Here is a 14,525-nt window from a genome sequence, read left to right as displayed (position 1 = left end):
GAGGTGCCTTCATAAATAATTTATCAGGTTGACATTCGTGGGGTTTTTTTCCACAAAGAATGTGCATATTAATTAAAAAAATTCTTTTTCTCGAGGAAATATAAATTAAGATCCTCTCCCCGAAATGAATACATGCATTTACTCGCACCTCATGAAATATATGTAATATAACTATTTAAGCATTTAGACTTAATTCGTCCACTTGTCTAGTTAACATTTGTCTAGATGTGCTATTGAAATTACGTGACTTGGCATACATATTTTGGCAATGACGTACTCGCAGAGTGAAATCAATCGATGCGTCCGACATCAATCCGAGGTGCGTGTTTGACTTCCCAAATAGAATGTTGCACAATGACGTTATCGGTTAATCTATCTCGGATATCGGTTAAGCTATCTCCATCGTCGAAGAATTAGGTCGCTGTGCTGAAATTGTAAATATCAGGAAAAAAATGTAAAAATAAATAATTAAGAAGTGCGACTTAAATATATAAAAAATAATAATGCATTCATATCGAATTAAAATAATTTTGAAGATATAAAAATAATTAAATAATCTTAAATCCTAAGAAAATGATCTTAAATTTTGTAAAATAATTTATTTTTTTATTAATAATTTTATATTGAATAATAATTACAAAGGTTAAATACAATAATTTCCTATTTTCTTCATCATATGCATAATATTAATAAACTGTACATTAATATCTTAACTTTTTGGAAAATGTTCTATATTATATAATAATAAATTCACAATAATATTTATTATTCTTATTAGAGCAAAAATTAAGTTTTAACATAAATTTTTTTGTTTTTGAAATAGTCATAAAAATATACATAACTTTAACATTTCAAGGAACTATGTAGTTTCCTCGATATAAAAATGTTTGAATCCATTAATGGAAATGATAAAAGGATCGGATGATAAAAATCAATAAAAATAATACAGCTGCGATTGTGTTTCGCGTGTCAAGTTTTCTATGATTCCATTTGCTTAATCAATTTGTTAATCAATTATTTAATCAATTTAATTTAACTTCATTTAAACTCATTTAAAGGAGAAATTTTGATAATGTAAAGCTACATTTCATCGTTATCAGTAGGTCGGGCTAAATTAAAGTCAAGGATTTCGTCCGATGTTAAAAAACGGACATCGCTGTCTTCCGAGAGCGCCGATCCGCTCGCTCCTCTTTTATAAGTTTTCCTCCTTCTGATAACAATAATCACAGTTGCAAGTGCCACACAAAGCACGACCAAAGTTGCACCCACTGCGGCGACGATTTCCAATATTTCGATGCCTCTACCCTGTTTCACCTTTTCTGGATTTTGCTCCACAGTGTGTAAATCTGCAAATTTTTCTCATTGTCAATAACATAAAAGAGCAACATAATCCTAACAACAAAAATGATTATTGAACTGCCATTTTAAATCATCAAATTAATTACATATTATATTATAGTGTACAAATAATTGAAGTTTTTTAAAAATAAATTAAATTAGTTTGTGTCAAGATGTGCTATTTGTGTTAAAAATCTTACATTTTTTTCTTTCGACTTGTCAACTAATAGTTATGTATGTCAAGAAAAAGGTCGGTCAATATTTATAATAAATATAGATACATTATACATTTGTGATGCAATTGTTCAAAATTGTCTATATCTGAACTTTTTAACTCACTTCGAACTTTCTTCAAGAACTAAACTAGATCAAGACGTCCCATCGCGATTTAATATCAAATAATATTTCTTACTTTCTCAGTATATAATGAAATAAATATACCAGATCGATCTTGAAGTTCTATGTATTTCGTTGTCGAAGTTTTTATATGGAGTACGAAAGGTGTTTCTTTCGTTTCCGTCTGCTGCGTTAATTTTGCAGGAGTTGTTCTCCGTATGGTCGGTTTCTTGGTTTTAAGCTTCATTTGAGACGTTGTAGTCGTAGATCTTCGCGTTGTCATCAATGTTGTCGATGTCGTCAAGTTGAATATACCTGGATCGATATCATCCTTCGGATTTATAGGAAATCCTGTCAGAGTAGAATTCTTCACCGGTGCAATCGTCGCTGCACTCGGTGATCCTGTCATGACATTATCGAGTATTGTACTATATCCTGCAATCATAATTAAGATTCCAATCATAGAACTGTTGCAAAATTGAATGATATACCATATTTGGAATCCAGCGCTATTGTGATTTTACATAATTTGATTTCAATAAGCATATCCTATCAAAACATCCTATTGGGGATCCTATTAAAATAGTAAACAGTTACCTAGTATGCAATATTCAGCGTAATCTGGGCAGCAAATAGAGCGTTCCGCACAATCGATCGTGCAAAGGCAACTCTCCGGTCCAAATGGCGGAATAGAAGCAATGCTTTCTGATGAAACGCATCTGTCTCGACAGGTTTGTTGCGCGTTAACTATTTCGATTTGATCTAAAACAGATTTTTCAGAATAGATATTTATGCAGTCTATTTTTCTTTATAAATACACAATTTTTTGACAATGACATTAATTTCTAGATATTAATTTCTATAAAAATTATATTGATATAGAAATAAATAGCACATTTCTATATGTACATAGAAATTATTGTCATATTGTTAAAAAAAATTTTGACAAAAATGATGATTTTATGTGGAATATTAATATCACATTTCTATGAAAATTAATATTATATTGTCAGAAAGAATATCTGCAAAATTTGTTCAAATATTTAATACCCTGTATTTTATTTTACTGCAAGGTAATCGTTGAAATAAAATTGCGACGTCTGGAGTTGACAGTGATCTTCAAACTGAAATATATTTCAAATATTGTACGTAAAATTTATTTTAAGGAAAATTTAATTTACACGTTACTTTTTGCAAATATTTTTCGAAAATTTTGTCAAATAAATTTATATAATACTTGCAATTACTCTATTTTTATAATACTTGCAATTACGCAAATACGTCAATTTTCAATTTTAATAAATTAATTTTAATAAAAATTACCCTCATCGCTTACAGTTACGTTGACAGATTCGTTTTTAACAATACAATCGTCTCCTTGTAAAATAGCGACATCGTCTATTGCGATATCGCTCACGTAAGTGGTACCTCGCACTCCTTCTACGATAATCTGTAAAGAACGTTTAACTTTTTTCAATTCGAAACTAATACTAAAATAATATTATATGTTATGTATTAACAAAGCAAATAAATCGTATTTAAACATTCAAAATGTAATGAAAGCTTCGACAAAAATTTCTGATTTTATTTTAATAATAATGCAATGTTATATAAAAAAAAACAATGATCAAAGACACATTAATTATTTAAGAAATAATTATTTTATGTACCTGAAAGCTGGCGTTAGCTTTTGGTAATTCGGAAATGCCATGAAACCATTGATTTCCTTGATTTCCACTTTTGGTGAATATCAATCGTGGCGTAGTATCCTCTTGCTTGAAATATATATTCAATGAGCCAATTGTAGCACCATACATATGATACCTATCGAAACAGTTTGTAAAATATTAATAAATGAAATATCTAAGCTACATTATACATAAATCCCTCATTTTTATATGATATAAACTAAATATAAAAATTTTTGCAATGAGTATATTGCATTTCTCTATTAACTTTATTTTATTTCATTTCATTTTAATTTAATAAATTTATTCATAAATTTTATTTATTAAAATTGTAATAGATATGTTTTAAAATTTAAACAATTTTATTTATTAAATTTATAATAGAAGTACTTTTTCTTTAAAAAATCCAAAAACTAATTGAAGTTGTATAAAAACTTATAAACTAAAAAGATTTATTTTATATTATATTATTTACCAGAATGAGAAACATCCTGAATTAGTCAATGAAGAATTGTACAGGGGAGATATGATTCTCGCTGTATCGTTTATCAATCGTCCGGATGCCTCAATATAAAGATAATATCCTGAAGTTGTCGAGTGAATGAGCAATTAGAAAAACAATTTATTTCCTTTCTGCGTAATTTATAATCTGGCATTTCGTTGAAACATTAAAGTTATTTAAAATCATAGGAAGACACATACCGTCATTTCCAGCTCCCAGAGTGTGATCGTGCGTCGGACCAGTACCAATATGCAAACTCGGTGTCTCAAAGTTATGACGTTTCCAATCAAAATCGTGTTGTGGGTCTTGTTCCCACCAACAAAGATCCGGATTTTCAAAATCGCATTGTGTCGGCGCGCTTGCGTTTGCCTCTTACCATAGATTATCACAAAAATTGCATTAACGCAAATAAAACTTGTGATGTTATCACAAAGCAGAAAAAGTTATAAAAATTTTAATTAAAATTAAGTAAAGAAAAAGCTGAAAAAGAAAAAAGAAAAAAGGCTTTACATGCAATTATGTAAAAATAAATATATATTACAAATTGAGCAAGCGTGACATACTAAGCTCTTCTCAGTAACAATAACTAAATCATCCCTGAGACTTATTAATCCTCAATTACATGAGTGGGTCATTTGAACTCGGGTGAAAATTTTAGTCGATCGCTATTTTTGTATGGTTAATATTGTAGAGTTGAAGGAAGAAGGTAAAAAGACTCGGAACCTTTTTCTGTCGATCGCCGCGTAATTATTTCGTTGTTGTCTGGATGTTAATTGTGATCCAATAAAAGTTTGGCTTAGATAACTTGGATCCCTCAAATGTAAATTCGAAAGATTTTTGACGAAAAAGTGAAAATTCGTTTTTAGTAAGTGTCTGTTTATTAGTACTATATTCAAGTATATATGTTGTCTTCTTATAATTAAAACATATATTCAGTGTCAAAAAAAGCATTTTTGCGAGAGAGATGTCTTGGCGAAACGATCGCTCTATTTTCTCGAAGTTACATAATCGTAAGTAAATAATGTCGAAATCATTTTATATTTAATATAAAATATTTTCATTGCATTTTTTTTTAATAAGAAAATATCCGACATACCTCCGATATCATTATTTTGCATCCAGAGAAAGGTTTCTTTAATGTTGGGACTTATATTAAGAGACCATAGATAATATCATAAGAGATTTATAAGCTCTTGACGCTCTTTATATCAATATTCGTTTTTAATTCTAATTGACTCTCTTTCTTATTTAAATTTATACTATTCCATAGATACTTTTAGTTTATTAAAAGAGCAAATTAAATTTTTCTATTTTTTTTATTATTTATTTTTATTTAATTTTTATCTCTTAAATTTTAACTTATTTCTCTTTCTTTTTAAACTTAATTAACCGTTTTAAACTTAATCTTTTAACTTTTAACTTTTAACAATCGGACTTTTATATCTTATCTTAACAGAATTCTTTGACCGACGAATTTGTTATCAATAAGTTTTTCCAACATTGACCTCCAAAAAATACTAAATCATTGTTTGATATTGGTACCTACATAATTATTATAACTTTATAACTTATTGTTTTCGTATCTAGCGTTTGACATAGTCTCTTATCTTCTTTATTTTAATTTTCGTAATTTTTTTATATATTATTTTCTACATTTTCAATTTATTCTTCTTTTATTTTAAATTACAGCTTATGTAAGCTTTTCAATTCTCTTTGCCACACTTCATTATTTTATTACATTGTGATACTTTTTCAAACTAATGAAGACTAAGTAATGTCAAAATGTTTTTATTATTTCTTTCATTTTCTCAGAGAATAAATTAATTAATTAAGTCTTGTTTCGTAATATTCATTATTGCTTATTTTCGCATCAATACTGCTATTATTTTTCTTTTACTTTGCAAGTTTGTAAGGCTTATATTGTTTTTATAAATAATTATTTTTCACGCTGCTAATTTTTCTAAAGTACTATATCCTTTACCTTGATTGTAAAATATAGTGCATTTATTAAGTAAGCAAAGCGATAATAATTAAATAAAATTAATTTTTTATTGCAGTACTTCGACAATAAGGAATTGTTCCATTCCATTGACGTCCGTCGCAATAAATTTCAGGGTTGCCGATCAGGAAGTAACCAGGTTCGCAGAAGAACATTAATATTCCACCATTTAATTTTTGTACTATAATTGCGTGACTAGGCGCTGATGGTACGGGACATTCCGCGTCTAAACATCAAAAAAATAAATCAGATCTATTAATCATCTTATCTTATTTAAAGTTTAGAAAACACGTTGCATTTAATATTTACTGTTATCAATAATTCCTTCATTAAAACTGATTAAAATATATTGGTGGTGCAAATTGTTACAGTGCAATTATTTTGTCTCACTTTTCTATTATTATACATTACTCTACAGACATGTTTTATTTTATAATATTCTAATAAAAATATTTAGCATCGAAGAACCTGTTAAAAGAGAATTTCTGCACACCTAGATATTAAATTATTGAAAATTAAACTTTTTTTAAGAAAGACGATCGATCAAGAAGTATTACAGACGTCGCGTCACAAAATCCATTAGCATTATTTAATTAACAATTTCGTCAGTTTTTATGTTAAATTTTACTTACTCACACACACGGGGACAGATGTGTCCCATTGCCCACGTGCACACGTGGAATATTTATTACCCACAAGAGTAAATCCATCGAAACAATTAAACCTCGCGATTCTACCTCGACCTCGAATGCGAATTCTTCCGTTGTTCAATCGTATCATGGGACATCCTCCTGAAAGAAAATTATTATTACGAAACACCATTAATTCAATAGTCACCTGATTTCTTCTTTACATAAAGCTTGCCCCTGCAGACCTATTCTGTAACTCTTAATACACATTTCGTTATCGTTATAACGCTGCTGCGCAGTTTTTTTACCATAGTAAAAGAACTGCGCAGCTGCGTAATAATGATAATAAAATTTATGTTAAGAGTTACAGAATAGGCCTGCGAGTGTTTTTTTATATATCTTAATTAAAACCACTATTATTTACTACATATTGTATATTATTAATTTTTTCCTGAATAGTATTTGGAAACATTATAAATATGAATTTAATCACAATTTTCTGAAAAAAGTAAATAGATACTAAGCAAATATTAAACAAAATAAGCATATTAAATAATTAATTATGACAATATTTCTAAAAAAATAAGGATTTTAATTAATACAATGTTTTTTAATTGCGTGCTTTTGATGGAATTGCATATTTAATGTTCGTAAAAAATAAGTTATTAAAACAGGAAAAAATATGAATTAAATAATGTATGTATAAACAAATATTTTACAATAATTTACACTTTTTTGCCGAAATATAAAAATATCTCAGGTTATTATTTTATAAAACTCCAACATTCTTTAATGTAAAAAGATAAGATAATAATAAGATATAGTAAACACGGAAAAATAAAAATGTACAATTATATATAATATTAGTATGATTTTATAATATATTGTCAATCAAATATAATATTTATTACTAATTTTTCTAATAAAGCAATTTTCTGTACTAAAACAAACATGTCATAATAATAATGAAATAAAATAGCGTAATTGTTTATTGAGTTAGTTATTTATTAGGTGTTGGAATTAATTCGTAGCGTTTTTAATGAAAGAATGTTATTTATTTCACATGAGCATTAAAAAATACATTAATGAAAGTACTTCCCATCACTTGTAAAACGCTACGAATTAATTCCAATACCTAATATTCTTTATTACTATTAGTTATAATTATTAAATGCATTTTTAATTATTAAATTAATGCTTTCCTAAATTTATCATACGAGTATGAAAGCAATGACATTTCAACTTTGAGTGTAATAACTTTTTTTTAATTTTCTCCGATAAAATAAATTTCTCTTGTGAACATTAATAATTATTGTAAAGAAACAACTTGCTATTATACTAGGAAAAAGTATCTTGAATAAAACTATTAAATTGAGTCATGTTTTAACAGCAGCTAAATATTTTATTCATATGAATATAACAAAAATTTAGTTGCGTCTGTAAAATATATTTTTCTGTTTTATAGTCGTTTTTCTTCATTATAAATAAACAAAAATATTTATTTATACCAACCAAACAGTTTAGTCGGTATAAACAAACAAATGCTTTATTATTTACGAAGCAAACAAATTCGCAAAAACAACTAAATTATTTGTTACATAAATAAAATATTTGGTTGCTGTTAAGAAATGCTTCAACTTACAGTTTTGCTAAAAAACAAAAAATTTTGTCCTAACATGATTTTATAGGAAAACATTACGTTCATTGCAAGTCACAATATCGCTTTATTGTTTCATCCTACACTTTATTCAAATTCTAATTTTTTTTAATTAAAAATACTTGTTATTTTAATTATTTCTGCTTACTCTGCACCTGCCAAGAGCAAATGATGTACTGGCCGAAGAAAGCGAATAACAACAATATTATTGAAGAACACTTCATCTTTATGCAAATATATGGGATGCACATGCATGTAACTCGCACACAATGAATTTTAACAAGAAATCAATATTAGATTTTATTACGAGAAAATATTAGAAAGATTTTATTTCAAGAACAAACACCATGGAGACACCGCCTCTACTTCAGAATGTGTGGTTTTAAATACTTCCGGTTTCACGTTGCTTCACACAATAACCACAACAACGATAGCGTTGCGAAGCTGTGCGAGGATGTTTCCGACAAAGAAGAAAATTAGATTTGCTCAATTAAACGCGGCGAAGACATAAATGAAGAGCCGAGATTTCATCCTTTTATTTGGGGCTAGACTTGTGTAGCCGAGGGCGGGAACACAATTTCCGCTGGCACGCAAGCGATAGCCCTTTTATCGTCTTCCGGTGCTTTATCTTCGTCGCGAGTCGCCAGGCCTTGAGGAAAATCCCTGGAGATTGTATTTCGCGCGAAACATGTCCGGCGCCAACTCGATAATCTTGATTCGGGATACGAAATTTTCCACCCGGACTGTATGATTCTACGATTTATCGAGATCGTAATCTAGAGTCTAAAGTCCAAAAGAATCTCGAAAGGAGCTCGAATCCATCAAATTCATTGGAAGAAATATTATCTTCTTTTTGTTTCAAAATCAACTTTTACATTTCGATTTTGCTTTAAGGATGCGAATCTTTTCATTTTATCTCTACATCATACGTACTTAATAATAATTTTAAGAAATGTATTCTTTTATAATTCAATTATTGCTAATCTTTAGTTACAATGCTAATTTAGTAATATTTAATATATAAAGAAAGAAAGAAAAAAAAGCAAAAAATAAAACAATAACACAAATTGTTTTTGAAGCAACCGTCATCGATAAATATGCAAACAAATGTGTCGGAAAATTTTTTTAATGTAGTTTCGTATTTTTATATCACATTATTATTTCAAAAATTATTTTTATTGTAATTTTTGTTAGCTCATGAAGAAAAGGTTTATGACTTTCTAAGAGAAGAATAATCCGAAGCCTCTTTAGCTCAGTGGTAGAGCACTGGTCTCGTAAACCAGGGGTCGTGAGTTCAAACCTCACAGGAGGCATATTTTTTTTTGCGTCTTTATATTACAAATATATCATTTTTTATTATTTTTCAGAAATACTAAGATGCCAACGTGCATAATGCATCCATTAATTTTTTAATACTATCTATTTTTTAAATTCTATTTTTTAATTACAGTAAAAAACGTAAATTTGATTTTATTCATATATACATTGTATGCGCATGTTTTCCTTCCTCTATTAAATTATTATATATAAATTATAATATCTTTTAATTTTTAATTTTTAATTAACATTTTAATTAACATTTTTAATCTATAAATTAATTTATTTAATTAAGTCCTCTAATTAGAGATTCTTAATTTAAATTAAATTTTAAAACACTTCTTAAAAATTTAACATTTTTTAAAATAAATTAATTATAAAATAAAAAATTTTTTAAACTTTCATGCGTCATGAATTAATTGTTAAATTCTTTGTATTCAGTTGATATTGATGAAAAATTAAACGTAGATTCGATACAAACAGCAGTTTAGATAAGATTAAAATTCATTGATAAAAAATACACACAAGTTTTGTATTTTTAATTAATAATCATAGTGCATGAATATGTAGATATGGCATAGTTGACGGAATCGACTAGAAACATCGAGTAACACCGGATTCCGGAAGTATCGAGGCGCCATAATCTCGAAAACTACTGTTGCCTAAATGCCGAACGTGACCGGTGTCAGCGCCACATGTCAACCGGCATTGTCTCGTCGTTTGCTGCAGTTTCCCGCTGTTCTGTTTTTACGACCGTTCGAGGTGATACTGGTTACTGGTGACTGATATTAACAGATATTCGACGAGATGGATGACGATTTGCCGTATATGGTAGAGTACGCGAAAAGCGATCGCTCGAAGTGTCAATCATGCAAGCAATCAATTATGAAGACGAGTTTAAGACTCGCCACCGTTGTTCAGGTATGCGTCGAATTTTACAACAAAGAAACCGCGCAAATATATTGCGCTTCATTATGCTCAGTATCCTCGCAATTAATGGAGAGCATTTCATAAAGAAGCAAATGCGTGCATTATCATTGAACTATCGATCTTGAGAAATGATAAATAAAGCACCTGATGTTGTCAATTTGGATAATTACGTCACATACGTGATGCTATTGCTATCAGAATTCTTGTTGAATTATTCAATTATTTATATACAAATGCTTTCTTTTTGCAATGTTTTCTTATTCGATTCAGGTTATAAAAAATATAAACATTTTGCTATGTTACTTGGAAAACTAAAAATGAATGTATTTCTTTTCTTACAATGTAACATTGATGCATTTTTTATTGCTTTGTATTCATTTTAGATAACAAATTAAATAAATATAGTTAATCATGCTTTATACTAAGAAATTTTCTGATTGAAGGTGTACTTCTGACACAATGTGTTTAAAAAAAATAAATCTTATATAAACAATATTTTTAGAGTCCTGTTCACGATGGAAAGATACCTAGATGGTATCACTTCAAATGCTTCTTCTTAAAACAAAGACCAAGTTCCACTAATGACATAGCTTGTTTCGATCAGATTCGCAATCAAGATCAAGATGCAATTCGAAAGAAAATTGGTTGGTGTATGACCCAAGCAAAACCTATAATTTTAATTAAATTGTTCGAATATCTTAGCTATTTGTTATATTTTGACTTGTAGAAGAATGTCGTAATGTACCTTCTGCATCAAAAGGAAGAAAAAGAACAAAAGGTAGTGCTTCTGGAGATTTTAGAGTAGAATATGCTAAGTCTAGCAGAGCCACTTGTATAGGATGCCAAGAAAAGATAATAAAAGGTGAAACAAGAATAGCAAAGAAAGATTATGAGAGCGAAGAAGCTAGGAAGTTTGGTGGTTTAGACAGATGGCTTCATGTGGAATGTTTCGTGAAACTAAGAGCGGATATGGGATATTACGGAAGAGGAGATGAGCTTCCAGGTGCCGAACAACTCTCAAAAGAAGATCGGGCAAATCTCAAAACTTCATTACCTAAAATGAATCAAGGCGATATACCACCACCTCCTAAAAAGGTTAAGGATGAACCAGAAGATGCAGAGGAAACAAAGTTGATAAAAAAACAAAATGATGAGCTATATGCTATAAAAGATAAAATATCACATCTTGGAAAGAAAGAAATGATTGAATTATTGGAAGAAAATGATCAAAGGATTCCAAGTGGTACATCAAATGTAAGTGCTGTACAATATATATTTGAATTATACACTTAATAAATATTTTTTAATTGTAAATCTATTATATGACTTTTAAGCAAGTTATATCACAAGCGGTTTATTATACCACTAATCGGACTTTATTTATAGATCATAAGTCTCTTAACTGATATACTATATTTTGGAGCTCTACAACCCTGTCCAAAATGTAATGGACAGCTCGTATACAATTCTGGTTTGGGTTATAAATGCACCGGCAATGCAACAGAATGGAGTAAATGCGAATATGTTACACAAAATCCAAAAAGAAAACTATGCAAAATACCAATCGATATGGAGACATTTCCAATTAAGTACGTTCTCTTATCAGACAATATGGAACTTAAATAAATTAATTCTATGTACTTTTTTATTTCAATATTAATAATTGCGATATGAAGATGAATTATTAATAATCATAATTCGTTTATAGATCATACAAATCTAAGATAAGAAAACGAATATTTCAAATAACAATGCCGTCTTCGTCGAGTGCTGTTAAAAAAGAGGAAGATGAAGCAGATGGACCGAAAATACAAGGAAAACCACGCCCTTTAAAGAACATGCAGTTTGTTATATTAGGTCGTACACAGAAAGATAAAGAGGAATTAAAAAAGGAAATTTTATTGTTAGGTGGTACTGTTGTAACAAAAATCCATCAAGATTTGGCTGCTGTAATTTCGAATCAAAATGAAGTGGATAAAATGAATAAAAGAATGGAAGATGTTAAATTACACGACATTCAAGTAATAACGGAAGATTTTATAGAAGAAGCAAAAGAGTACACAGATTCTCCCATCATGCTGCTAAAGAAGAAAACTATTTCTAGCTGGGGTGGCGATATTAATGCTAGACTTTCTAATGTTATCGCAAAATCTGCTTCTAAGAGTAAGAGCAAATTTGAGAAGTCGGGTTCTGGTAAAATGAAGGTAAAAGTGAAAGGCGGTGGAGCTGTCGATCCCGATAGCGGTTTAGAAGATGTTGCGCATATTTATCAAAAAGGCAAAGATAAATATACCGTCACGTTAGGTCTAACAAACATACAATCAAAGAAAAATAGTTATTACAAGCTGCAAATTTTGAAACATGACAAGCATGAAAGATATCACTTGTTTAGAAGTTGGGGCCGGATTGGTACTACAATTGGCGGTGACAAATTGGATAGAATGTCTTTGGAAGAATGTATAGAACAGTTTGAATCGTTGTATGAGGAGAAGACGGGTAATCAATGGAAGAATAGAGAGCATTTTGTCAAAGTACCGAACTTGATGTATCCGATCGATATAGATCATGGGGATCAGGAGATTGTTTCCCTAGATTCAGATATTAAGAGTAATTTGCAGAAACCAATTCAGGATCTGATACGTCTTATTTTTGACGTAAATGAGATGAAAAAAGTTATGCTGGAGTTTGAGATAGACCTGGATAAGATGCCGCTCGGAAAATTGTCTAAGAAACAAATTGAAAAAGCTTATGTCGTTTTAACGGAGTTGCAAGAAGTGTTAAAGGTAATGACTGATGACGTAGATCGTACTACATTGGTTGATGCTTCCAATAGATTCTATACACTGATACCACATAATTTTGGAGTTTCCGGGCCAAAAATTCTTGGATCATTGGAAGAAATCAAGACCAAGTGCGATATGCTGGATGCACTGCTTGAGATGGAAGTTGGATACAATCTTTTATGTGATAAGACTAATGAAAAGGAGAATCCACTCGATAGTCATTATAAACAGTTGAAGACTGACATCGAAGTGATGGATAAGACGAGCGAAGAGTTCAAGATGATCGAGAAGTACGTCAAGAATACTCATGCGGCTACTCATAAGCAGTACGAACTCGAAATCAAGGAAGTGTTTATTATTAAGAGACAAGGAGAAGAACAGAGGTTTAAGCCTTTCAAGAAATTGCCCAACAGAAAGTTACTCTGGCACGGATCCAGAACTACGAATTACGCAGGAATACTGTCTCAAGGTTTGCGTATCGCACCGCCAGAAGCGCCCGTTACTGGTTACATGTTCGGCAAAGGTATATATTTCGCCGATATGGTATCGAAGTCTGCAAATTATTGTTGCACACACAGCCAGAATCCAACTGGTTTGTTGCTGCTTTGCGAAGTTGCTTTGGGTAATATGTACGAGAAATATCAAGCGGACTACATCGAGAAGCTACCGAAAGGAAAACATTCGACGTTGGGTCGTGGCCAGACGCAACCTGATCCGCAAACTGTCTACAAGACCAAGGACGGCATTGAAGTACCTTATGGAAAGGGAGTACCTGCTAAACTTAATAACACTTCGGCATTATTATACAATGAATACATCGTATATGATATCGCTCAGGTAAAAGTACGATATTTAGTAAAAATGAATTTCAAATACAAATATTAAGATACATAATGAAAGTGTGATGATAAAGTTCATAGTATAGTTAAGGTTTTTAATTTCATTCCATTTTATTTGCTATATTATTAATTTAATGAAAATAAAAACTAAATAATTATAAGAAAGATAAATACTAAATTCCATTGTAGAGTTTGCTAACTCTGCAATGGTTTGCTATCATAACTGTTAAACTTCATAGAATTGTTTTATTTTTAATGATAATCTTTTGAATTCATGTGTTGTAATCGTCTGCAATTTGTTTACGCGCACCAGATAGTGTTTGCCTACCTCGAATATTGAATGTAAGATAAATAAATTTTTCACAAAATTAAATATTTCTTGTTCTTTACTTTGAATACGCACATCAATATTGTTAAGTTGTCAAATAAATTATAAACAATTTAATAAGATTTTGAAGTAAATATATGCGAGATAATTCGAATTATTTTTCCTATAATATATTTATT

The 14,525-nt window shown here is 29.7% G+C and overlaps 2 protein-coding genes and 1 non-coding gene across 4 annotated transcripts; 2 read left to right on the top strand and 1 right to left on the bottom strand.

Annotated features, from left to right (window-relative positions):
• Nucleotides 1-585: 585 nt before the first annotated feature.
• Nucleotides 586-8,815, bottom strand: LOC105151606 (uncharacterized). 2 transcript variants are annotated; one of them, XM_087402874.1, is made up of 10 exons: nt 8,305-8,815; nt 6,496-6,654; nt 5,925-6,089; nt 4,065-4,235; nt 3,838-3,946; nt 3,345-3,498; nt 2,998-3,124; nt 2,272-2,436; nt 1,780-2,109; nt 586-1,346 (listed from the first exon to the last, which is right to left on the bottom strand). In XM_087402874.1, the coding sequence occupies exons 1-10, from the start codon at nt 8,402-8,404 to the stop codon at nt 1,081-1,083; spliced, it is 1,746 nt and encodes a 581-aa protein (XP_087259000.1). In that variant the 5' UTR covers nt 8,405-8,815; the 3' UTR covers nt 586-1,080. The 2 variants fall into 2 exon arrangements, with proteins under 2 accessions (XP_087259000.1, XP_011063720.1); XM_011065418.2 differs by having other exon boundaries at nt 8,298-8,811.
• Nucleotides 8,816-9,390: 575 nt separating this feature from the next.
• Nucleotides 9,391-9,462, top strand: TRNAT-CGU (transfer RNA threonine (anticodon CGU)). Its single transcript has one exon. It is a non-coding gene; the product is annotated as a tRNA-Thr (tRNA).
• Nucleotides 9,463-10,115: 653 nt separating this feature from the next.
• Nucleotides 10,116-14,391, top strand: Parp1 (Poly-(ADP-ribose) polymerase). Its single transcript, XM_011065414.2, has 5 exons — nt 10,116-10,387; nt 10,899-11,040; nt 11,124-11,650; nt 11,783-11,985; nt 12,105-14,391. Exons 1-5 carry the CDS (start codon nt 10,274-10,276, stop codon nt 14,062-14,064), a joined length of 2,946 nt encoding a protein of 981 aa, XP_011063716.1. The 5' UTR covers nt 10,116-10,273; the 3' UTR covers nt 14,065-14,391.
• The last annotated feature ends 134 nt before the right edge of the window (nt 14,392-14,525 follow it).

This window comes from Acromyrmex echinatior, chromosome 2, assembly GCF_024713525.1.
Source record: "Acromyrmex echinatior isolate Ae372 chromosome 2, ASM2471352v2, whole genome shotgun sequence".
Lineage (NCBI taxonomy): Eukaryota > Metazoa > Arthropoda > Insecta > Hymenoptera > Formicidae > Acromyrmex > Acromyrmex echinatior.
Note: the sequence above shows the minus strand (reverse complement) of the source record. Positions and strands in the feature narration are given on the sequence as shown.